Consider the following 25108-nt stretch of genomic DNA (forward strand, 5'->3'; position numbering starts at 1 on the left):
CAGCAAGGAGGCCAGCATGACCAGGACAGTATGGGCAGGGGACAAGCAAGAGAAAGCCTGAGACAGTGGAGGCCTGATCATGAAGGACCTGTGGGCCCCAGCAAAGACTGACTTCCTCTTTGACCCTAGAGAAACCAGTGGAGTGTTTTAAGCAGAGGAACTACCTGCTCTCATTTACATTTTAGAATAATCACCTTGGCTGCTGTGTATTGAGAAAATTCTGGAAGGAGGCAACAGTGGGGGCTAGGAAAATTGGAGCCCTTTGCAGTAACCCAGATGGAAGATGGTGATGGTTTGAGCAGCATTGTTGCAGAAGAGACTGGAGGAAGTGGTTAAACTGAAGGTAGTGCTAATGGGATTTGCCGATGGATTAAATATGAAGGGTGTGCCAAGCATGATGGCTCATGCCTGTAATCCCAGCACTTTGGGAGGCCAAGGTGGGAGGATAACTTGAGGTCAGGAGTTCAAGACTAGCCTGGGCAACAAAGTGAGATTTCGTCTCTACAAAAATAAAAAATAAAAAATTAGCTAGGAGTGGCAGTGTGTGTCTGTAGTCCCAGCTACTCAGGAGGCAGAGGTAGGAGGATTGCTTAATCCTAGGAGGTCGAGGCTGCAGTGAACTATGATTGTGCCACTACCCTCCAGCCTGGGAGACAGAGCAAGACCCTGTCTCATAAATAAATAAATAAATAAATAAAGAGTGAGAGAAAGTGTAGTCAAGAATGACTCCAAGGGTTTTTGTTTTGTTTTGTTTATCTGAGCAACCAGAGGAATGAATTTGTTAGTTTTTAAGATAGGGTAAATGTAAGGAGGACCAGGTCTGGGAGGGTGGCAGGGAGTGTGATGTTAATTATATGTGTCAACTTGACTGGACCACAGAGTGCCCAGGTATTTGTTTAAATATATTTCTGAGTGTGTCTGGGAGGGTGTTTCTGGATGAGATTTACATTTGAATCAGCTGATTGAATAAAGCAGAAAGCCCTCCCCAATGTGGGTGGCCCTCATCCAATCCATTGAAGGCTTGAATAGAACAAAAAAGGCTGAGTAAGAGAAAATCTCCTCTCTCTGCCTGTCTTCGAGCTGGGACGTCAGTCTTCTCCTGCCTTTGGACTCTGGACTTACACCATCGGCTCTCCTGGTTCTCAGGCCTTTGGACTCGAACTGGCACTACACCATTGGCTCTCCTGGGTCTCCAGCTTGGCAACTGCAGGTCTTGGGACTTGTCAGCCTCCACAATGATGTGAGCCAATTCTTTATAATAGTCTGTCTCTCTCTCTCTGTCTCTCCACAAACACACACATTTTTCTTTTTAGAAAAATATTGTATGATTGGTTCTGTTTCTCTGGAGAACCCAGTAGTCTGGAGAACTCAGACTACTACAGGGAGTCAGAAATTCAGCATTGGTTACAGTCAGTGTGAGATGTGGAGTAGGCAGGGAGATGAGAGCTCGAGGGAATGGAGAGCAGATAATTGAACTGGATTTGAATCCTCCAAATACGTCCCTTGACCTACTTGAAGTCAGTTTTCTCCTCTGAACAGTCCCTGGAACAGAATCCTTTCCCTCATCTCCTCTCCCCAAGTAGTCCTGGGTTCCAGCTTTGTGTCCTCCTTGGCAAGCTGTCCTGTCCTGAAACCGCAGAGGGGCCATATGACCTCCACAGTCTGAACTGCTATTCCCTGTCCCTCTGTGGTCCTTTGCCAGGAGAAGGCCCCACCATGAGGTCAGGGGAGACCCTGAGCAGAGAGGTCTCCCCATACCGGGTCAAGCAAGGAAAGAGCTCAGCTGGAAGGGGCTGGATTTATTCTTGCCTCTCTCCAGCCGCTCCTGCAGCTCCTGGCTTCCTGGCAAGCCTCTCCACCAGCGCCCTCACAGGGCTTAGACACTTCACAGCTGCTGGGAGAAAGAATGGAATGGACCCAAGGACATCCAGGCAGGCCCAGGCCCTACCTGCTGGCAACTTGGGCAAGTCACTCTCTCTCTCCTAGCCTCGTCGTCCCATCCATCATAAAGGAACAGGCATTACTGCTATAGGTTGCAGAGGATAAGATGCACCTTTACAGCATAGTAATGAATGGCGGCAGAAAACAGGTCTTTTAGGTTCCTCTCCCCACCTAGCCAGCCTCTTTCCTTTCTGGGAGATGAAATTAGTTTACCCCCAAACCCCGCCTGTCCTTCAGAAGCCAAATTTTACTACAGATGCAGGTAACCAGGGAATGGTTGCCAAAGGCCGGGCTTTGAAAAGAAGGGCTGCTTGTTGCCTAGGAAACTGCCCCACTCCGGGTTCCCTGGGGTCCCACCAGTTGATGGGTCTCGGCGCCATCTGCCGGACACAGTGCCACACTGCTTCTGAAGCTCCCAGACCCGGAGTCCCACAGCCTGGAACAGGGAACACTCCTCTTCCCCTGCCCATTCTCCCCCACAGCATCACATAAAAGCTCTTTGCTCCTTTTGCCCCCAGACTTTCCCAGAGATTAGAGGCATGGGAAGGAGTTGGAAGCACTGTGGAGGGTGGGAGCGATGTCCTTCTCTACACATAAAGGAAGAGGACAGGAAAGCAGGACTCCTGGTAGCCTGAGGTCCAAGAAAGTCTCTCCCCTAGTTGCTTTCCTGAGGCTTGCAATCCTCTTGGAAACTGTTTCCCACTATCTGCCCTTCCACAGGGAGGGAGCCATGGAAATGAAGAGGTTAAAGTTGAGGTAAGAGAGTGACATGTGGGTCACCGCAAGGTCCTGGTGCAACATCCCCTCCTGGGGAACCGCTCAGCTCCCACTGCTTCTAGACCCGAGTCCCCTTTTCTTCTCTGGGAGAACCTTCCTACCCACCTGACAGTTGCCAGGTGAACCCCTTGGAGCCTCAGATCGTCCTGCCCACTGGCAGAAGAGGGAGAAGCAGAAAGATGCCTGCTATGAGACCAGGACTCCTGAGTTCAATACCCACCCAAGGCAGCCCCTGGGCTTGGCCACCCTGAGATCAGCCTGCCCTGAAAAGTGAAGGGGGAAGTGAAATATCTGAAGTTGGGATGCCTGGGGGTGGGGGGGTACCTCTTTCCCTTTTAGGATCACAAGTAGAGAAACTGAGGCACAGGGTGAGCGAAAGGCTGCTCTTTACCTGTTCCAGGCTAATACCACATCTTGCTATCCAGATGTCCTCTCTCCAACTCTAGCTGGGCTGGGGTGGGGGTGGGGGGCGAAGTTGACTTGAGAGCCGACACCCTGGCTCTCAGCCCAGAAGCTGATGTTGTCAATGGGCTTAAGAGCAGGTGGAGCAGGAGGCTGGGGACCAGGTCTCCTGGGTCCCTGATCCCACCTGTTTTCCCTCCTGAGCTAAGCCAGAGGGGTAAGCAAGGAGGAGGCTGGCGATGGTGATGCCTGAACCCTGCAGGTGAGAAGCCCTGCTCTGAGGACAATAAGTGTGAGAGGTGGGGCTGGGTACTCTGGCCTAGAAGAGGCTGCATGCGGCTGGAGGCTCCCACCTGGCCGCTGCCCTCTGCCCAGGTTCCCTGCCTCCAAACTCTCCTCAGCAGGAGGCAGGAAGGCTTCAGGGGTGAGGTGAGGTGGGCAGGGTTGGCCCTGCAACCTCCTGGTTAGCTGTCTGAGTGTCAGGCTATAGTGGGGTCAGAGAGGCTGAGGGTGGAATTTGACCCTTACAAGCCAGAAAGGATCCTGAAAGAATAAAAAGCTCTAATGAAGGGGAGAGTGAGGAGTTACCTCCGCCAACCCACCACGCCCCAATGGTTGGGTCCTCTCTTCCTCTCCAGCCCTGACTCTGGATGTGAGGAGAGGAGTGGAGGGAAAGACTGAGGGGAGCTGAGTGGCTCACAGCTGGGGCACTGCCCCTGCCTCACCTCCGGCTGACTGCCCACTTCCTGACTGGCACTGGAGCCACAGAAGCTGAAAGGAGCCTCAGAGGGCTAGTCTAGTCCCCCCTGAATGATGGGGCCATGTCATCTGAGGGCCCTGTTCTCAGTCCTTGGAGCCTGGGAGACGGCTAGGGCTACCCACTCCTCCTCCTCTTGGTCCCCCAGGGAACACCAGAGATGGCCCCACTGCTACCCCGCCGTGAGGGTAACTTGACTCTCCTGCTCCACACACCTGCACTGAAGCCCGAGCCTCCCAGTCCCCTGGCTCTACCTGTTGCTCTTGTTCCTGCCCTGGCTGGGGGCGAGGCTGGCTACCTAGGCTAAGTCCCTGCAGCTCCATCTGGCCTGCAGCTTTGACACGCTCGCTGGGAGAGTGCACTGAGCCATTTCTTTTGCGGTGGCCTGGTATAGGCTGCCTGAATGCTGATGTTGCTGCAGGGATCCTGGGGCACTGGCTGGCTGCACGCTGGCAGTGTGCCCTCTCCCTGAGTGGGTACACCTTTGCGCAGATGCCGCTGCTCACGAGCTGGGACCTGGGGCACCACAGCAGCATGGTTCAGCGCCTGTGGGGCCACATCTTCGACAACCTGGTGGTGAGCAGCCTGGACCACATGGTGCTGGGTGTGTGTCAAGGAGGGATGAGGGGGCATGTGCGCTGCGCAGACCAGGTTGGACCTCAGGGGGCAGGTAGTACTGTTGACCAAGGCATCTCTGATCTGCATTTCTCCCAAATGGGGCTCTGGGCTGCCTCTGAATATCCACCTGCTGTGGCCTTCCAACCCAGAGTCTCTCTCCCTTTGTCCCACTTGAGCCTCCTGCACTGTGGCTGAATTTGCAACCCAGACTAAGTGTGTTGCCTGGGTCCAGACTTACATGCACTTATCACCCAGGCAAAGGGAGAGCCCATAGGACACAATAAGACTCATTTACTCACGCCTGTAATCCCAGCACTTTGGGAAGCCGAGGCAGGCAGATCACCTGAGGTCAGGAGTTCAAGACCAGCCTGGCCAACATGGTGAAACCCCATCTCCACTAAAAATCCAAAAATTAGCTGGGCGTGGTGGTGGGCACCTAGATTATGCCACTGCACTCCAGCCTGGGTGACAGAGCGAGATTTTGTCTCAAAAAAAAAAAAAAAAAAAAAAAAGACTCATTTACTGAGCACCTGTAACCTTCCTCATTTGTTCTCACATAATCCTTGCAATGAAGCCTGGGGGTGGGTGCTGTGTCATCTGCTTTTCTTAGGACGTGTGCTGTGACAAGTCTCAGACCATATAACTAGATGCATGGAATTCCTCTAAAACAGTAATCCTCTAACTTTAGAATGTATCAGAATTGAGGGGCTGAGTAGCAACCCAGAGGCCCAGACCCTATCCTACTACGGCAAGCCTAGGACTTGTTATTAGCTCTCCAGGTGATTCTGACATGCACCAAACTTCCAGGGCCACTGTGCTAAAACCTCCTCTCGAAGGGCCATACTAATGCTACCATACCTTAAGGGGGAGATCACTGACTTACAAGGTAATTCATCCTATTGGTCAGCTCTATTAACCAACTAGGTTTAGTTCAAAACGGAACCTCTCCGTTTGAACCACTCATGCTCTTGATTCAGAGTGACTTGGCATTTATCTGAAAACGCTTAGATCCTTCCAATCTCAATGGCTGGTCAAGCTGCTTCCTGCATGATTTTTGTAAACCAATGCACAAGACAAACCACGAAACCTGGCCCTGTTTTGGTCCATCCCCTCTCATCTTCAACCATCCCCTGGGACCTGGGCATCGTCCTCCCTCCCTGCTGGGTCACCTCTGACTCAGGTACTCATCAAAGCCAGACTCCAGGGCACAAGGCCTCCCAGGACTGTCAATGACCCATTCACTTTGCAAGAACTCCTGGAGCAGATGCTGAACCAGCTCTAAGCCCACCTGATAGTCCTGCTGTCTAGCTCTTTCTTGTCCCTAGAAGCACAAAGCTAAAAAATGATGCAGTGAAAGGCTGGCCCCCGAGCAAATAGCTCTCTGGCAGAAGGGGTCTGGGAGAGGGCAGGTATTGGTACAGCATGGCAGCAGGGAGCTGAGGGGCCCCTCCCTTAGCCATAGGAGTGTATCCAGATCTCCTTGGTCTGCTCATTCCCACCACCCAAGGACCCCCTGGCCATCTTCCCTGCCTCTGCCCACTTGAGTGATGGCTGTATGGAGTGGTGTCTGTACCTTCGATGGACAGCTTTGTGCCCACTGCCCAAAAACAGAGGCATAGGAAGGCAATACGAATGTTCCAAAACCTCTCAACTCTAGGGGTATTCAGCAGCCCATGTGACAGTACTGTGTGCACTAGTGGGAATTGAGGCTGGGAGGCAGCTCCTGAAGCACATATGAACAGTGGGAGCTGACCCACTCTGCTTTGTACCTATAGGTATGTTTTGGCAGATGAGACCACAGGCCCTGGCCATGCTGTACTGCCACCTGTGCCCTGGCTGCACCATGTGGCATGATGAGGCTGCGGTGGGCGTTTTTCGGCAGCCAGGTGAGGCCCCAATGCTGGAATTCTACAGCCGTGATGACCCTCCACAATGCTGCCTGGCTGCAGGAGCTGCTGAGCAGCTTGCAGCAGGTGAACTTGCCAGTGTGGCACAAGCCTGGGAGACCTCCTGACATGGGGCCCACCTGCGCCAACAGGCCCCCACCCCACCCCCAGTACTGCAACGCCCTCATACCTTCCTGGGGAAGCAGGGCCTGGTGCCACACCCCCCAGCCCAACTCTGATGGGGCTCCAGTCACCCAATGGACAGGGGATACAGACAAGATGGTGGAGGCGTTGAGACCTGCTTGATTTATTCCGAGTATTTAACACACAATGACGCAACTGTGATCCCAAAGTGTGCAAAGTTAAAGCCTTCAACTGCAGCTGAGGAGAGGGGAGGAATGGTTCACCTGGGGACGGTGGTGAGTCAGGAATGACAGGCAGGCAGCCATGACCAGGGCAGCCGCCTCCCCAGGGCCAGGGACAAGGGAGTGGCCTGAGGAGCAGGACCCAAGGGTAGCCCAGGCCCGGGGAAGGGGGCAGAGACCTCCCCTTGGCCTAGGTCAGGAGCTCAGAAGTGCCACATGGCTGAGGGGGCAGCGGCCCAGGAAGGGCCAGAGGCAGGGCCAGGAGAGCACCATTTCCTGGGGGGCTGGGGGCAGGGAGGTGCCCTACAGGAGAAGCCAGGAGGGGCCACCTGCCCCTGGGGTAGGGGCCGGGCTGGAGCAGGCTGCAGCAAGAAAGACCTGAGGCAGGCGCAGGGCCTGAGAGCCCGGCTGGCTGGGCTCAGGGGGGCTCCCAGGGCAGCCTGGCCCAGGGAGCAGTCCTGACTGCAGGGGATGCCGAGTGAGGGGCAGCAGCCCCCTCAGGACCTCCCCTCCTCTCTCCCTGGAAAGGAGCTGGGGAACCCGTAGTGCAAATCTGTGGATCACTCAGTTATGGAGGGAGGCTGTGCCCGAAAGTGGACATTGGGGTGCGCCCCCTCCACCACCTCGGCCTCCACCGCTGTCCTCAGTACAGCCGCTTCTCGTAACTGTGGGGACAAGGCAAGAGGGGGAATAAGAGTGGGTGTGTGGACCCTGCTCCCTTCCAAAACCGTTTCCCCAGGGCCCCCAGATACGGGAGAGAGCAGAGAGCTGAGGAGCCCTGGGATCTCAGCCGTAGCGGGCAGGAGGGCCTGGAGCAGGCCTTGGGTCTCTGTCCTGCCCTAGGCCAGTGTTCCCTTGAAGAACCATGCTGGGTCCAGAGATGGCCATGCTCCTTTGGGCCATCGCTACATCTGAGTGGACTGTCCTCAGTGCCCAGGGTGGAGCGACAGCTCAGGCAGGCACGGCCCATCCTCATGGAGCAAGCTCCAACCTGGGGCCGAACCTCTGCTGCCTGTGTCCACACCTAGCCCCAGCCCGGCAGGCACAGTGGCCTAGGCTGCTTGTGGTCACTGGGTCCAGTCTAAGATGGGGCAGCCTTAGGCCTGAGGTCACAGGCGTCTCTCTGCAGCCAGAAAGGGATCTGTGTTTCAGTTAGATGAGGGGACATTGCTGGTTTCCTCCACGATGGTGTTGGAGTTAGGGGGCCGGGGGGCCCAAACCCAGGGTCCACATCTCATGGCTACACCCCAGCACCCTCCCACTCTCACCCAATACCCACCCCCACCTCCAGCCCAGGTCCCACCCAGACTGCCCCTGCTCTACTCTACGCTTGGCCCGGGCAGCGCGTTTACTTACACGGCAGAAAGGTATAGCTACGGAAGGGTGGGGCGGAAAGAGACACAAGTTAGACGCCGCCCGCTGATGCCTGGGGACAGGGCTCCTGACCAGGGTGGGGCGCATGCCTGCAACTACTGCTGCCAACAGAACTGCTGCCAACGAGCACTGCCCCCGCCCACGGTTGCCCCAGCGCTGGTCCTGGCATCCGTCTCTCTGCCCTTGTCCCTGCCAGAGGGGTCACACCCGCATCTTCTGCCTGGCTGCCTGGTGCCACCACCAGCCCCTGCCACCAGCCACCAAGCTTCCTGAGCAAGCAAGGGCTGGGAGTCCAGGTACAGTGAGTGGCCACACCTCCTGTGCCCTGCTTGGAAGAGGCCCGAGGGAAGGGGAGGGCCTGCTTGCATGGGGGCTAAAGGATGAGGAACAGGGTGGCTGGGCCCTGGAGGAGAGGGTGAAGGGCCATCCTGCAGCAGCATCTGTCCCTGCTGCAGGTGGTCCATGGGGTCCCTTGACCTCAGCTTGGCCTCACAACCCTGGCCCCACCTGCCCAACCCACTGCCTGCAGGTGACAGCGAGGAGGCCACCACACTTACGAGTGCAGGCCATGGACGCCACCCTCGATCTGCGCTGACATGGTCCGCTTCTCAAACTTGAGCTCTCCTGAGTACATCATGGACCTAGGAAGCAGGTAGGTGGAGCGGGTCAGGGCCACCACAGGTGGAGAAGAGCGAGAGAAAGGAATCAGGAGCCGCCCCAGTCTCAGCACTCACCGAAGGACAGACAGGCTGCGGGCCCCGATATCCTGGCAGCCGTGTTGGATGCCCGCTATGAGGTAGGGCACGAATTTCTGAATGGACCCTTTGTCCTGGATGGAGCCCGAGACACCCTGTGCGATCTTCACCTTATCCCCCTCGCTGCGTGGAGGGTGGAACACTGAGCCCAGCAGCTTGAAGCTCAAAGGACCCCACCCCACCTCTTAAGGGCACAAAAGGGATACCGCCCAGGAAGGTCCCCAAGCCACCCCTCGCTGGGCTCTGAGTCAGGTGGCCCAGGGACAGATCCTGTGTCTGCTACTTATGCCCTGTGCCTCAGTTTCCAGAACCACCATATGAGGACTGGCTGCCATCTGGGGAAGTCAGTGGCATGAGCGGGCCCTGAAGGGTTGTGGGCTGATCTGCCCAGGTGGGGCCCAGGGTCAGGGAACCTGAAGTATCGTTTCTGGCTGCTGCTGCTCTTCTCCATGGCATCCAGTGAGCCCATGCCCCGGTACTTCTTGAGCCGCACCCCGTCTGAGAAGAAGTACTCGCCAGGGGCCTCCGTGGTGGCAGCCAGCAGGGAGCCCATCATCACTACAGTGGGCAAGGGATTTAGTGCCTCCAGCCCACGAGTGCCCCACCTGGCTTCCAGCCCTCGCCTGCCCAATCCCCAGCACATTTTCCCCTCACCTGTGGAGGCTCCAAGGGCCAGGGCCTTGACCACGTGCCCCACGGTCTGGATGCCGCCATCGGCTATGATGGGCACACCAAAGCGCCGGGCATACTCAGCCACCTTGTACACAGCAGTGCCCTGGGGCCGACCACAGGCCATCACTGGGGGAGGGTGGGGTGCACAAGGCAGAGAAGAGTCAACAGCGACTCTGGGGCCAGGCACGGGGCCAGATCAGCTCTTCCTCCTGTGCACTACCTCTAGTTAGGAAAAGGGACTCAGCTGGATGGTGTTTCTGAGGCATAACACAGGTGCTGGCAAATACCACCAGGATGAGTGTCACTCCAGGGATCTTGGCCACCCCATCCCTAAAAGCATGACAGGGGATTCTGATGGGGCATCAGAAGTGGCTTTCAGAGCCCAATGTCCCCAGACGGGTGGCCACAGCCTTACCTGCTCTCAAGGTACAAGTTCCCCCTCAAGGCTTTCATTTGCAAAAACTGTTACCAGGGTTAGGTACTATGGTCCCCTTTGGGATACTGGTTTGCATTTCTTCAAATCTAAGTGTCCACGGTCCTTCAGTGTTAGGTTTTAGATGGGGACTGTAAGGACCAGCACCTATCTCGGGACGGACGCAAAGCTGGATAAACCAGAGATGGCGCCTCTCATTTGTTTTGTCCCTACTCTACCTCAAGGCTTTGAACAGTACCTGAGACAAGTAGGTGCCTAATGAATATTTGTTAAGTGGGTGAGAGAGGGCCCTCATTTCACCATGGTAGCCAGCTAAGGTGAAGGGCACAAACCTAAATAGCAGAGGCTCTGAAGACCAAAAGGGAGAGCTGTTTGGGCCAGGAAAGGCCAAATGCATCACTCAGTGTTGTGGAGAGATGGCCCTCAAAGGAGGGGCCGGGTACATCTCCTCAGGCCAAGCTAGGACCCCAGTCTTCCAGGCAGCCACCCCACAAGTCAGACACCAGCCTCCAGGGAGTACCTCCTCAATAACCACATGGGGGACACATGTCAGGTCCCCCTTTCCCACTTCATGTTCAGAAACCCACCCTGCAGAAGGGCTTTGTAATTGGGTGGAACTCCCCACTCCCCAACCACATGGTGAAGTGGGTGTATAATATATCCTTATATATTCAGGGACACGTCATCTCTGTGTCTTAAATATCTGCCCTGTCACAAATCAAATCCAAACCCTGAGGTTCCAACAAGCCCCTTGGACAGTCACACCAACCCCAGGCCCCAAGCCCCAGGCGGAGCTCCCTTGACCGTACTCTGAGAAGCAGGTGGAGCTCTTGCGCCCTGCTTACATCTGCCTTCCCTTAAGTCAGTGGGCCCGACGGGGTGCGGCCCATGCCTGGGTCATCCCGGAGCCCACCATGGCAGAACGGGGCCTGGCAGAGAGAGTACTTGATATGCATCTGGGGAACAAAGGCGAGGCCCCCCGGCCAGCGGGCACTCGCTCACCTCCTGACACCCACCTTCCTGGGTGATGCAGATGGAGCCGCAGCCCATGCCCACGCGGAGCCCGTCCACACCAGCATCAATCAGGTTCTTGGCCTGGGCTGCTGTCACCACTGGGGGTGGGAATGGGGCAGAGGAACAATGTGAGGATGGGATGCCCTTGCCTGCCCAACGGCTTCTTGGGACCCCAGTCTAGCACCCCCAACCTCCCTATGGTGACCAAAGCCCATCATGCTTCCTGCCACCCATGCCAGGAGCCATACCATCACCTAGGGATGCTGAAGGACAGAAAAAGGTTTCTCAGTGGAGGGGCAGGAGCAGGGGGCTGAGAGGCAACCCCGCACTCACCGTTCCCCCCAATCACCTGGAGGTGGGGGTACTTCTGTTTGATGTAATGCACCATGGCGATCTGATACACCGAATTCCCTTGGGACGAGTCCTGTGAGAAAGGAAGGAAGAGCTTGTGCTTAGACAGCTGAGGACTCTCAAGGCAGGAGGGAGAGCCTGAACGGATGAACCCCTCAAATTCTGTGAAAACTGTTATGAGAATGTTCTTTCCTTCTGTGTTTTTGTTTTTGTTTTTCTGGAAATTCACTTGACAACTCTCAGTCAATTCTCAATGGGGACTGCTTCCCTGAAAGGTTAACCACCACTAATGCAGTCTTAGAGTAGATAAGGCCTTTCCTATCCATTGTACAGACTGAGCCTTAAAGCAAGGAGACACTGCCTGGAGCTGTATCCGGTTCCCACCAACTCACTAACCAAATGAAATGACTTAACTTATTTAAGCCTGTTCTTCATCTGAAAATGGAATGGCAATTGTCCCTCAAGGGGCTGATACACATAAAGGTCTTGACGCAGTGGCTGGCAAACAGGCGGTTCTCAGTGAGCATGAGCTAAATGACTAGGGTCAACTTATCAGCCAAGAAGGCCCTCAGAGGGCCTTTGTTTGCAGTCTGTTGTGAGCTGTTGAGAGGGTGCCAGTGACCCTCCTAATTTCTCTTCCTCCTAGTCATAGAATACAGATAAATCTAGATGTATGGTCCAGATCACTCACAAGGAATCAATAAGCCTTTATCCTTATTCTACCTCCCTTTATTGGGGGTGGGGGGTCTTGATTTGTAATTGTTGCTTGCAACAATTTGTCTATTTTTTTTTTTTTTAAAGATTCAGTGGGTATATGTGTTTGTTGCTTAAATGGGCATACTGCATACTGGTGAGAATTGGGCTTTAAGTGTACCTAATACCCACATATCGAAAACTGTGTCTGATAGGCAATTTTTTGTTCCCCTCCCATCCTCTCCCATGTTGGAGTCCCCAGCATCTATTATTTCCATCTTTATGAACATGTGTACCCACTGTTTAGCTCCTACTTATAAGCGAGGGCCTGCAGTATTTGGTTTTCTGCTTTGGAGTTAGTTCACTAAGGATAATGGTTTCTAGCTCTGTCCATGCTGCTACAAAGGACAGGATTTCATTCTTTCTTATGGCTGTGCCATTGAAGAATTTTAACTTGTTCGTTTTCTTTCTTTGTATCTCAGATGACACAAACCACTGTTTGCTTTTTGAGATAGAGTCTTATTCTGTCCCCAGGGCTGGAGTGCAGTGGCACGATCCTAGCACACTATGACCTTGAACCCCTGAGCTCAGGCGATCCTGCTGCCACCCTCCTAATTCTGACACCAGGGAGCACTCGGAAGCAGAGAGGAAGAGTAGCAAGGGAGGGGCACAGGTTTAATCAGAGGTGAACCTGGGTCCTCATAGACCTCCACTCTGCTGAACCACCCAAACACCTCCCCCACAACCTAGGCAGGGGCCTCACCAAGACTATGACGTCGACGCCCGCCTGGGTGAGCAGGTCCAGGCGGTATTTGTCATCCTCACGGGTGCCCACAGCTGCCCCACAGAGCAGCTGCTTGTGGGAATCCTTGGAGGCCAGAGGGTAGTCTCGGTTCTTCTTCAGGTCAGTGCGGGCGATGATGGCCACCAGCTCATCACGATCATTGACGATAGGCAGCTTCCCTGACAAGGAATGCAGGGGTGAAACGAAGCAGGCTTGGTGGGGAGAAGTTTGAGAGATGTTCAGGAGGGTGAAGATGAAAGTGGGCAACGCCAGAGATTCCACTGAAGTACCCCAGCCAGCCACTAGGTGACAGCACCCCCCAGGAAGTGTTCCTAGGGACCTAGACCGCTTCCCAAGGAACAGGGAGCAAAGAAACCTCTCAGCCCAGCAGGTTCCTGAGGGTCTGTGGATGGGCATCCCCATGGACTGGGATGGGCATCCCCATGGACTCGGATGGACAGCCCCTGAGCGCTGGCAGCCTTTCACCTGCTGAGCCACAGTGGCCGAAATCTCCTAGCCAGGAGTGATGCTGTCCTGCAGGGAGAAGTATGTGCCCTGTTCAATACAAACACCAAAGAACCCTCCACTATGGACCAGGGAAGCATTTCCCAGTATAGCCAACAGGGACCTGGTGAATATTTAATTTTTCCTTTTTTTTTTCTAAGGAGCCAATGTTGGCCGGGCATGGTGGCTCACAGCTTCCTCACTTTGGGAGGCTGAAGCAGGTGGATCACTTGAGGCCAGGAGTTCAAGAACAGCCTGGCCAATATGGTGAAACACCATCTCTACTAAAAATACAAAAAAATTAGCTGGGTGTGTTGATGTGCGCCTGTTGTCCCAACTACTCAGGAGGCTGAGGCAGGAGAATTGCTTGAACCCGGGAGGTGGAGATTACAGTGAGCCGAGATCACACCACTACACTCCAGCCTGGATGAGAGAGCAAGACTCCATCTCAAAAACAAATAAATAAATAAATAGCTAGCCAAAGTTGTAGCCAGGCACAGTGGCTCACGCCTGTAATCCCAGCACTTTGGGAGGCCAAGGAGAGCAGATCACTTGAGGCCAGGAGTTCAAGACCAGCCTGGCCAACATGGTGAAACCCCATCTCTACTAAAAATACAAGCAAACAAATAAATAAATAAATAAGCTAGTGTAGTAGCACACATCTGTAATCCTAGCTACTCAGAAGGCTGAGGCATGAGAATCGCTTGAACCTAGGAGGCAAGGGTTGCAGTGAGCTGAGATGGTGCCGCTGCACTCCAGCCTGGGTGACAAAGTGAGACTCTGTCTCAAAAAAAAAAAAAAGCTAAAGTTGTTTCTAGCTAGCAAATATAGAAACAGCTCCAGTGTCAAATAAATTTAACTGCAGGACTTCTGAGAGCCTTTAATAAGTGAATGTGCAATTCTTTATGTAAGATAAGGGATAGAGAAAGGAGTTCTTGCTCAAGCTTTTAAGACCACAGAGGCTTCTTCTGGGATGAGCGTCTCATAGGACTAGTTTTGGGAAACATACTGTGAAGATGCTGCATTAGGGACAAGCTTCCCTAAGCTGAGAGAAGGATGGCAGGAATTGTGGTCTGGCCTGCCTGAGGTGATTCAAACCTTCCCCAGGGTCCAGTCTCATTGCTGGGATAACCTGTGAGGCTGTGAAAGAACAATGGGACTGTGGACAGGGAGTCAGGCTAGGGGTTGAGTTTTCAACTAGCTCCCTGGTACCTTTCTTGCTACGCTGCAGGATCTCATTTGCCTCTTTCAACGTCACACCTGCTGGAGCCACCACCAGCTCAATCCTTGGCGTCATCACCTGTGGGGCCAGGAACATTTGCCTGCAGGTTGGCAGGTGAGAGAGAAGGAGCCAGGCCTCCCTCTGGTCCCTGGTCACAGGCACCAGTCTGAGGCCCCAGCGTGAGGGTCCTCTCTGCACCCAGCCCTGCTTCCCCTGCCCTGCAGGTACCTCACTGAGGAGGGTGGTGTGGTCCTTCTCAGCAAGAAAGTCAATGTCTCGGGAGGTGACGATGCCCACCAGCTTGCTGCCCATGGTGCCTGTCTCAGTGATGGGGATGCCAGAGAAGCCATGCCGCATCTTGGCCTCCAGCACATCGCCCACAGTGTGCGAGGGGCTCAGCACCACGGGGTCCGTGATGAAGCCCTGTTCAAACTTCTGCAGGCAGAGATAGGGGGAGGAAAAGGCTGGAAGAAAGCCAGGGATGATGTCTGAGCTGGCCACAGGGAACAGAGGATGCGGCTTTGCCGCAGAGAAGTCAGGACCCTCAGTGGGATGAGGAGCCAGTGGGAAAATGAGGGCTCGGCCCCACAGCTCCACTGAGAGGAAGGACACCCAGGGAGTGCAGCAGTACAGGGCTGGCAGGGGAGGCTGGGAGGGCCTCTGAGGTGGGGACTGCCAGGTGGCATCTTGCTGGGGACAGGCCTGGTACTTGCCTTGACCTTCCGCACCTCGTTGGCCTGGAACTCTGGGGTGCAGTTGTGGTGAATGAAACCAATACCTCCCATCAGCTGACATGGAAGGGAAGTGTGGTCACAGTGAGGGCCCATCCCTCCCCGGCCCTGCCCCTCAGCACAGCCCACCATGCTCAGTTCCTGTGCCCGGGAGTCCCCATGCAGGTGCGTTACTCACAGCCATCGCAATGGCCATGTCAGCCTCTGTCACAGTGTCCATGGGGGAGGAGATCAGCGGCGTCTTCAGCGTGATCTTCCGGGTCAGGGCTGAGGTCAGGTCCTGAGGATGGAGGCACAGCCCATGTGAAGTTTATCACCCACTGGACAAACACTTACTGAGCTCCTACATGCACCAGCACCAGGACAGTCCCTGGGGACATGGCAGTGAACAAGGTTCCCTGCTCATGTAACAGAGCTTATGTTCTACTTGGAAAGAAAGATGACAGACACAGGACACATGCTCAAGATGACTTCCGTCACGATGAAGGCTGTAGAGAAAAACAAGAAGGCAAGTGACCACCAGCAACAAGGTGACTGGGGAAAGCCTCTTTCCTGGGAGGTGACGGGTGGGAGCCAATCAAGTAGAAGTCAGAAGGGCTGTCACTCGGCTGAGAGGGCTTGGTGCAAACCCGCCTCAGAATCCAATTCTTTCGGAGGCACATTTAAGAAAGAAAAAGAAGGCCAGGGGAGTGGAGGGAAGGAAGAGGCGGGAAGAAGGCAGGGGCAGCATGTATGGCCGTGAAGACCATGGAGAGAAGCTCAAATTCGATTCGGACAGAAGCCCCTGGTCTCGACAGAGAAATGATCTGATTTATGTTTCAAAAAGGTCACTCAGGCTCTGAGGTGGAGAATGGATTCTGGGTGACAAGGGCTGAGGTCAGGGGAGGCATGGAAAAGAGTCTTTTAGGCATCCAGGAAAGCAAGCAACTAACGGTCTGGAGCTCAGGAGAGCAGTCAGGATTGCGAGTGTCCATTTAAAAGCCACCTGCCCATGGAGGAAAGGCCAGCGCACATACCCCTCTGAGGGTCAGGCCAACAGTAGTGGATCCCAGCCCCCAAGACATTTGAGCAGACTTTGCTATGTAATTTTTTTTTTGAGACGGAGTCTCGCTCTGTCGCCCAGGCTGGAGTGCAGTGGCACGATCTTGGCTCACTGCAAGCTCCGCCTCCCGGGTTTACACTATTCTCCTGCCTCAGCCTCCCGAGTAGCTGGGACTACAGGCGCCTGCCACCTCGCCCAGCTAGTTTTTGTTTTTTGTATTTTTTAGTAGAGACGGGGTTTCACCGTGTTAACCAGGACGGTCTCGATCTCTTGACCACGTGATCTGCCCGTCTTGGCCTTCCAAAGTGCTAGGATTACAGGCTTGAGCCACCGTGCCTGGCCCCGCTATGTAATTTTTTTAGATTCAAAGTCCCTGAAACCCATCACTAACCCTGGTTCAGACCTCTGGCCCCATGATCTAGAAAACACCATCTTCTCCTCTTTCATCATGCCACAGAAGGGCCACAGCCTTCCTGACAGAAGCCACAGGACAGGGAGACCCTCGCCAGCCAGGCAGATGTCTTTTATTTATTTATTCATTTATTTTCTGTCACCCAGGCTGGAGTAGAGTGGTGCAATCTCGACTCACTGCAGCCTCCTCCTCCCAGGTTCAAGTGATTTTCCTGCCTCAGCCTCCCAGGTAGCTGGGATTACAGATGCCCGCCACAACACCCAGCTAATTTTTGCATTTTTAGCAGAGATGGGGTTTCACCATGTTGGCCAGGCTGGTCTCAAACTCTTGATCTCAGGAGATCCTCCTGCCTCAGCCTCTCAAAGTGCTGGGATTATAGGTGTGAGCCACCGCACCCAGCTGGAGTAGGGGTCTTTTCAATCCCTCTCTTCCTAGCAGCCAGCCCAGGGTCTGACACAAAGCCACAGTAAACTCCGTTACTGAGTAAACTCCGTTAAACTGAACAGCTGCACCAAGAAGGCTTCCTGGTTGTTGTCATAAGGGAAACAACCAGAATCATTTGAATTTCCCCCTGAAAATCTGTCTGGTTCAGCTCTGGTTACACACAGGCTGGACATGAACTTCCCTCACATGTAATTGATCTAGGCACACTCAGGCCCTCTGGCCTTTCATGAGAATCAGACCAGAATAAATAGCAATAATAATAGCAACAGAAAAGAAATGGGTTTTTTAATGTATATGAATTCATCATAGAGTCACGGTACTTTTTCTTGAAATGACTTACACCATCATCACTACCCACCTTGGTTTCTCTGAGTTTATCATATGTTAATTGTTCATTGATTTGGCTCATTGATGAGCCCCTCTGGGAAAGCAAGACACTGTGTTTCCTTGTATTTATCCAAAATGCAACTCTTTCAAACCCTCTTGCCAGTTCTTGTACTTTGTGGATCAGTGAACAAGTCTGTCTATCGTTTTCAAATCTCTGTAATTTTACTGGCTTCTATCATGTCCTTGTTCAGCATTCCAGACAAAATCCAATCCTTATGGTCTCTACAATAAGGAAGCCACTCCCAAACCCACCCCTTCACACTCCCAAGCCAGCTCCTTCCCAGGCCTCTTCTGAACCTGCCCATAGGTTCTGTCACTGACAGAGCCACCCAGCCCCGGGCCGGGCCTCACTTAGGACACTCCTGTGTCCCCATAGCTGCCTCTGCCCCATCAGGTATAACCCTTTGATCTCTGCCAGTTTCTCTGGCAACAATAAAGGCTATATCCACCCATTCCAGCCAGGTGGAATCACCCCTGTAATCACAGCATTTTGGGAGGCTGAGGCAGGCGGATCACTTGAGCTCAGGAGTTTGAGACCAGCCTGGCCAACATGGCAAAACCCCATCTCCACTAAAAATACAAAAATTATCGGGGGATTTTGGCACGTGCCTGTAATCCCAGCTACTCAGGAGGCTGAGGCAGGAGAATCACTTAAATCTGGGAGGTGGAGGCTGTAGTGAGATGAGATCACACCACTGCACTCCAGCCTGGGTGACAGAGCCAGACTCTGTCTCAAAAAAAAAAAGGGGGGGGGCTATATCCTATCCACCCATTCCCAAGAAAAGTCTCTCCATGCCCTGCTCCTGAGCAAGAAGTCAGCCTCTTCCACCACACACACAGCTCCCTCCCCTTGTCAAAGGAAGAGGTACTCACCACCTCATCAGCTATGAAGTCAATGAATCCTGGGAGAATCAGGAAGTCGCTGTGAAGACAGAGAAGTGAGTATTACTAGTGGGGAGGGCAGCCCCAAAGGGGTGGAGCCTGCCATGCCAGAGGAGGCAGCAGGGGTGTATAGAAAAGCCTAGGGGAGCAGAGGCTAGAGCCCCCCCATCCCTACTGCCTCATCAGGGCAGTTCCCCACCTCCTGCCCCCCACTAGAGTCTGGCAGACTCCAGTCCCAAGAGCTAGAGCCAAAGATAGTGGAAGGTCTGCTGGGGTGCCATCAAGGCAATAGGCCCAAAATATCCATTGCCTTTAGGTCTCAGAGTTTGTCAAGCAACACAGAAGTTCCCATATCGCCACACACAGCAGACAGTGCCTGACTTTGAAAACTTCTCAATCTTGATGGGGAGAGAAAATAAGTAAACACAGGGAACAAACCTGAGAACAATTTTGTGGTGCAACACAGCATGAACATGACCCAGCACAGGACACACTGCACGCCCCGGTGCCTGGGCTGCTGAGTCACACAGGGCTCGGAACAGCATGGAGAGACCCCAGGGGGCTGAGTGCAGGGCATGTTCTGACAGAGCAGAACAGAAATGGCTGGGATGGGAAAGGGGAGGAAAGAGGCCTTAGAGGTGGGACCAGGACACTGGGGCCCCAGCCAAAGCAAGGCACTAGGGTGGGCCACAGTCACAGCAAACCCCAGAAGGTGAGTGTAGGCCTGCATGGGTACATCTAGGTGCAGGGCCACAGCTCAGGGGCCCCAACCTGCTAAAATCACAGCAGGTCTTGAGAGACACGCCCAAAAGCAAATATCCCACACTTCAGGAACACTCTGAACCGAGCTAAGCAAAGCAGCAGGCATCCTAGGGCAGGAAGGAAAAGCCACAGGGTGGAGGGCGAGTGGGTCATTAATCTGCCCTAAGGCCTAGAGAAACTCCTAGGCGTTCCCCTAGGGAGTTCTCCTAGAAGACTTCAGTGACAACTGTATCAAAGGTAGGCTCTCAATCTCATCACCAAAGACCACCAAAGAAACAAAGAATTTTGGCTGCTCCCAGACTTTGGCAGCCCTTCTGTATAGCAAGGAGGCCACAGAAGAAATGCTGGAGTCTGGGCCTCGTAGTATTTTCTAGGTACTCTATATACCCGTCGCCTATGGGCAGGCAGGAGGAGACACTCCTCAGGAGTGACTGGGTATCCTGGTGTTTAGGGAAACTGCTGGCCAAGCAGGAGTGCTTACAAGCCAGGGCAGGGCTGGCAGGAGACAAGGCAGGGATGCTCTTGACTGGCCAGCATCCCCACTCTGCCCCTTCTGATGCCTCTTCCTGGCAGGGGCATAGTCCTGCAGCCAGGAGGCAGAGGTAGTGCCAGGCCTGCAGCAGGCAGGACAACTGGCCTAGGGCCCACGGCAAAGGAAGCCAGAGGCAGACGGGTAGGTCTGTGTCCTCCTCCAAAACCCCCTGTAGGGTGGGCTTAGGGGTGGCAGTCACAGAATAATTCGCGCCTTGGGAGGGGCACCAGTACCAACCTGTGGCAAGGAAGGGACACAACTGGAAAAAGCGCTGGACTGGACAGTTGGAAAATAAGCCACCCCAATCACCTGGCTGTGCCTCTCCTGGGGCCACGCGGAAGCAGCTGCTTAAGCTTGGTGCCAGGGACCCTCTGCCCTCGTGGTGAGGCTGGGAGGGGGAGTCCTGGACCAGCGGCCGGGAAAAGTATCCCCATAACGCCCACATCTCCACTTCCCACACGCCCCAGGGCCCCTCCATGCCCCTGAGAGGAGGAAGGGGGCAGGCTGAGCCCGGATTTGGCCAGAAACGGGTCAGGGCTCTGAGGGCCGCGGTGTCGCCGTGCCACGTCCGTCTGCTCCGGCGCGGGCCTCCTTCCTTCCCGTGCCCAGCCCCCAGCGCCCACAGCAGGCACTCGCAACGGGCCGGGAACGCCGGGGGAGCCGCGCACGTGCAGGACCGGCCCGGGGGTCGCGGCGCGTGGGTGCGCGCACCTAGGGGTATGAGCCCCCGCGCTTACTTGTAGGTGAGGCCGTCGGCGCTGGCGAAGAGCTGCTGCGCGGTGAGCCCGTCCTCGGGCACGTAGCCGGTGCCGCCGCTGATCAGGTAGTCCGCCATGCTGCCGCGAGACCCCGCGACCCGACATAAACACCCGCGCGGCCACCCGCCGCCGCCGCTGCCGCCGCCGCTGCTGCTGCTGCTGCTACTGCTGACGCCGCACCGCGGCCACGCTGCTGCCGCGGGCCGGGCGGGCCGGGGGCGGGGGCTGCGGCAGCGGCGGGGCGGGCCAGGGCACCGCCCTCTCCTCCCGCCCCTCCCGCCCTTCTCGCCCCTCCCGCGGAGACCGCCGCCTCCGCCCGCGCCGCACAAAGGGCCCCGCCGCCGCCGCGCGCACGCCCCCAGCCGCCTGCAGTGGCCCCGCGACCCCGCCAGCCCGGACCGGGGAGGAGGTGTGGGGGCCGCGGGGGAGAGGACCAGGTCAGGCCGGGACACACCCCCTCCGCCTCTACACGTCCATCCTCCCAGGACCCCCAGCAGAGGCCCCACCCCCCCCCCACCCCTGAGTGCTTCCCCAGCCTGGGCCACCCACCTTGCCCTTCTCCTCAGGGTACCTCTAACACGGTTCTGCCGTCCCCCAATCCCCCATACTCTTCCCCGGACCCTGATCAAGGCCCGGAGCCCTGAGAAACTGGTCTGGGCTCCCAGCTCCCCAGTACTAAGGACTTTGAGGTTGGACCGCTATGCCCCATCCCGACATCATTCCTAGGGAGCGGGTATTCTTCACAATGACACTTTTTGACCTTGGGGTGGTGGCCTTGGGGCCCTCTGCAGTTTACAAAGCATTTTTCATAAATGATCACATTAACTCCACAATCTATTAATTGCCAAGTATTGGGTACCCATTCCCTTGACAGACGCAAAATCTATAGTTCGGAAAGGGAGGGAGGGGTACTGCTTCTGATTCATGACCCAGTGCTTCGGCTCACCACCCTATCTCCAGCTGAGAAAATGGTGTTGGTACCAAGGCTTTTAACCTCAGAGAGCAGTTTGTTATTTGGGAGGGTCCAGCGGTGGGAAGATGGGGGAGGATCATAAGCCTGGCTTACACATACAAACAAGGACAGGGGCTAGGGAACTTCTGAAAAATCCCCAAAGCAGAAGTCGGTGGCCCTGGGTGCCCAGCAAGATCCAGATTTCTACATGCAGGCAGTGACTGGGTAGCAGATTGATTCACATGGGGAAAGGTGGGGTGGCAGGAGGTAGATCCTTCCCTCTTATGGGACCAGAACTGCCAGTGCTGACCAAGAGTGGGTCCCCCACCCACACTCCACAGCCTCCTCCCTGTGTCCTCCTATGGCTCCCACAGCTCACTTGGGAAGAAGAGAATAAGGTGGCGTGGGACACAATCCCCTCCCTGGCATGGTGGCTGGCTGTGGCCCTGGGAGGCTGGGTTTGTTTACCTCTCAGCAGTGTGATGGAAACTAAGCCCAGGGGAGGCTTGGCCTCCAAGCCACAAGGTTCCCTGGGATGCCCAACCTCCCCCATTGATGCCCCCGGGACCCTGCCAGGAAAACACAGACTGTTCCATCTGTGTGCAGAGCGGAGGCTGGGGCCAGCTTGCCAGCGATGCCTGGGAAGCACCTCTGAACCTTCAGCATTCATGGGCTCATGTGGGTAGCCCAGGCCACACGGGAGACCAGGGGAGAGTCCTGAGGAGAGCAGTGAGAACAGCCAGAGAAAGTGCCTGACCATTCAGAGCTGCTCTGGGGTGCCTTTCTAGCCACAGAAGAACAGAGCTATCATGCCAACTACAGCACAGAGCAGAGACCGGCCCAGTGGTCTCTCTGGGTCACTGGGTCACTAAGGGACCTGCTCTGGGTCACTGTCCCCTACAGTACGGGTCAGGAATGGCTAGAGTACTATTCAGGATTCAACCAGAGCTGGGGCCCAGGAGAGCAGCTGGATTTGACCATCTCAGGTGACCTGATTGTGACATCTGCCCCAGCCTTCCTAGAACTCTGGAACCCAAGGGAGGAGGCTGCCTGGCTGAGGCATGGGGAGGGTCACCTTCCCAGTGATAACAGACTTCATGGCCCCACTCCCCTCTCCTGCTCCCCTATGTGCCTCCTGCTTTGACCTGTGTTGGGCTCCTCATCACTCTAAGCTGCTGGGGCTCAGCCCTGGGTTAGGCTGTGCTTTTCCAGAGACTCCGCTAATCCACCCTCAACCCCCGCTCTCCTCCACCCTCTTCCTGATCTTCCCCAGCTGCTTCCTCCATGGGGAGGAGACACCGAGGCAACCAGTGGGCCTCCAAAGCCGAGGAAGGGCTGTTATCCCCTGAGACCCCCACCTAGCAGCTGTGGGGACAGGAAGGCAGGTCCAAGTCCCTTCCTCAGGGTAGCAGGGCAACAGTGCCCAGCTGGGTACTAAGGTTCAGGCAGGGAGCCCCGAGGATTCCATCAGGCCTGGGGCTGTTTGAAGGAACAAGATTTCAAAACACTCTTGAGGGGAAGATGGGGGAAGGGGAGAAAAGGTAATAACATTAGCACTGTTGAGCTGGGACGGGGCCATAGCCTGTCCAAGTTCAAGCCAGAGAGCAATAACACTGGATTCAAACCCAGGACTGCTCACGGAATCCTGTCCTCTTCCCACAGCTCCAGGTTGGCGAAGGCAGGTGGAGGTCTGGCCAGCAGGTTTTGAATCTCACTACACCACCTGGCTGGGGTTCAGGTTTACACAGGCTCTCTGAGCCCAAGTGCGGGGTGCGGGTCGGGTTGGGGGTGGGAGTAGGGATGGCCCCTTGATGCAAAAGTGCAATCTGGAGAAAGGATGCACTCACATGGCTCTAGCCTGAGCTCTGAAACAATATGTTTGCAACCCCTGCTCTAACCAAGCACTGCCTCTGTCAAGCCCCAACTGGTTCCTTCAGCCCCTGTGGCCCCTCCCCATCACCCTGTGCCCTGAACTCCAGGAGCTGGATTTCTAGGATAGGAGAAAGGCTGGGGGTTGCCTAAGCCTGAGTCAATTCTAGAGAGGCAGACTGCCGGCACAGGAGGGGCCTAACTCAGCAGCCCCACTGCCCAGGAGCCCCTTAAGCCGTTAAAAGTCCTTACATAAGCGACCAGCCCCTGGGCAGAGCTGCCAGGCTAATTCCCCCAGACCACCCCCGCCAAACCCAGCTGCCAGGTCACCTCCCCAAGCTGCTGAACACCAGCAGATGGGCAGAGAAAGAAGTCCAAATCCTCTGGACCGGAAGGACAGTGGGATTGCATTTCAAGCTGCGATACAATCCAGAGATTAGCTGCTGTCTCCTTTTCAGCCAGTCCCCCTGGGGCCCAGCTCACTACCCTACTCTTCCTCCAGTGTCCCTCATTCCCCTACAGACCCCAGCATGGGGGCCTGAGTCTTCGGAGAGACCTTGAGGTGAGCTGCACTGGCAGCCTCATCAGATCTCAGTGTATGGTGAGGAGGGGAGAGTGTCCTCACCTAGCCCTGCGAAGGCGATCCATCTGGACACTAACACCTGCCAGTAAGACCACTGAAGATAGTTCTAGGAGGAAACAGCTAAGGAGGGGTAAGCCAAGTCGGACAGGACTCCAACCAGCACTGTTTGAACCCCAAGAGTTGAAGCCACCTGAAAGGGGTGTCGTCGGGTGTGTAGCGAGGTCCAATCTAAGGCTAAGATTTTAGGGAAGGTTTTTACGACCTGTTCCCTCCCCTCTGCTCCCCTGTGCAACGAAGCACCTAATCCTTCGTACAGTGCCCGTCTGCATACCCCAACCAAAGACAGGAGCGTGGCGTTTCGGGAAGTTAGAGGCTGAGGCGGTAAGAGGAGAAGGGTTTGTGGGGTTTGCCCCTCCCCTCCCCCGCAGCGTCGCCGGGTTCCCGGAGCCGCCGCGCCCTCCTCGGCCGCCCGCCCCGGATGCGCCCCGTGCGCTCTGCCCTGGGCGTCACCTCTCAGGCTCGTAGCCGGCCTGCAGCAGTCGGGCGCTGTACCGTTGCGCCGCCGTCTCGTGTCCCGGGTGTTGCCGGGCTCCGGGCTCCGGAACAGCGGCGGCTCCGCCTCCCTGCAGCGGTGGCGGAGTGAGTGGCCCCTCCATGCGGAGGCCGCAGCTCAGGGCGGGCGGGAGCCTCTCCGCCTGGAGGCTCCCGGGGCCCCGGCTGGGCAGTGAGCGAAGCCCGGTCGGGTCCCGAGGAGGGGCGGGCCCGCCGGGGCGGGGCCTCGTGCCGGGGGCGGGGCAGGGGAATCCGGGAGTCGACTGGGCTCCGCCCTGGGCTCCCCGCTCTCCCCGGCGCCGCTACGCAGATGCCTAGACTAGGTTCGTCTCTCCCATCCCGGATTCAGCGAGGGTATATCGGGGGATGAGGGGGAGAGGTGTACGTACATGGGTGGGACTGGAAAGGACCCGTCCCTTCGCTGCTGTCCGGATCTTCCAGTGTCTCCTGGCCCTTTCCGAGGAAAACCAGAAGAGGAAAGGAGCGGGGCTCTGGAGGCAGGGCTTCTCCTTGCGTCGCGGGTCCGCTCCTTTGCTGCACACCGACGATGCCAGGTCCCCTGGAGCGCCTCCTACCCGCCGGCCGCAGGCCTCCCGCGCTGGGGCGACAGAGTCATGCTCAGCCGACTCCACGTTAGAGAGCGGGGAGAGGGAT

The 25108-nt window shown here is 55.8% G+C and overlaps 1 protein-coding gene and 1 long non-coding RNA gene across 8 annotated transcripts; one reads left to right on the forward strand and one right to left on the reverse strand.

Moving 5' to 3' along the window:
• Positions 1 to 894: 894 nt before the first annotated feature.
• LOC140709693 (uncharacterized) lies at positions 895 to 7237 on the forward strand. The gene is made up of 2 exons (XR_012090406.1): positions 895 to 1240; positions 6271 to 7237. It is a non-coding gene; the product is annotated as an uncharacterized lncRNA (long non-coding RNA).
• Positions 6665 to 24661, reverse strand: IMPDH1 (inosine monophosphate dehydrogenase 1). Of its 7 annotated transcripts, XM_038004407.2 has the most exons (17): positions 24413 to 24661; positions 20478 to 20576; positions 18885 to 19049; positions 18438 to 18486; positions 15458 to 15559; positions 15262 to 15336; positions 14777 to 14983; positions 14539 to 14626; positions 12802 to 13001; positions 11328 to 11418; positions 10997 to 11092; positions 9530 to 9673; positions 9289 to 9433; positions 8855 to 8998; positions 8678 to 8761; positions 8103 to 8119; positions 6665 to 7411 (listed from the first exon to the last, which is right to left on the reverse strand). In XM_038004407.2, exons 1-17 carry the CDS (start codon positions 24556 to 24558, stop codon positions 7311 to 7313), a joined length of 1953 nt encoding a protein of 650 aa, XP_037860335.1. In that variant the 5' UTR covers positions 24559 to 24661; the 3' UTR covers positions 6665 to 7310. The 7 variants fall into 7 exon arrangements, with proteins under 7 accessions (XP_037860335.1, XP_007981022.2, XP_037860337.1 ...); XM_007982831.3 differs by lacking the exon at positions 8103 to 8119 and having other exon boundaries at positions 24413 to 24660; XM_038004409.2 differs by lacking the exon at positions 18885 to 19049 and having other exon boundaries at positions 24413 to 24659.
• Positions 24662 to 25108: the final 447 nt, after the last annotated feature.

This window comes from Chlorocebus sabaeus, chromosome 21, assembly GCF_047675955.1.
Source record: "Chlorocebus sabaeus isolate Y175 chromosome 21, mChlSab1.0.hap1, whole genome shotgun sequence".
In the NCBI taxonomy this organism is placed as follows: Eukaryota; Metazoa; Chordata; class Mammalia; order Primates; family Cercopithecidae; genus Chlorocebus; species Chlorocebus sabaeus.

Coding starts and splice junctions, on each gene's coding strand:
- IMPDH1 (XM_038004407.2), bottom strand. CDS start 24,558: ATGGAGGGGCCACTCACTCCGCCACCGCTGCAGGGAGGCGGAGCCGCC. Junction 19,050..20,477: donor GCCGACGGCCTCACCTACAA/GTAAGCGCGGGG, acceptor TTCCCATCCCAG/CCATTTCTGTTCTGCTCTGT. Junction 9,674..10,996: donor CATCTGCATCACCCAGGAAG/GTGGGTGTCAGG, acceptor ACCCTCCCCCAG/TGATGGCCTGTGGTCGGCCC.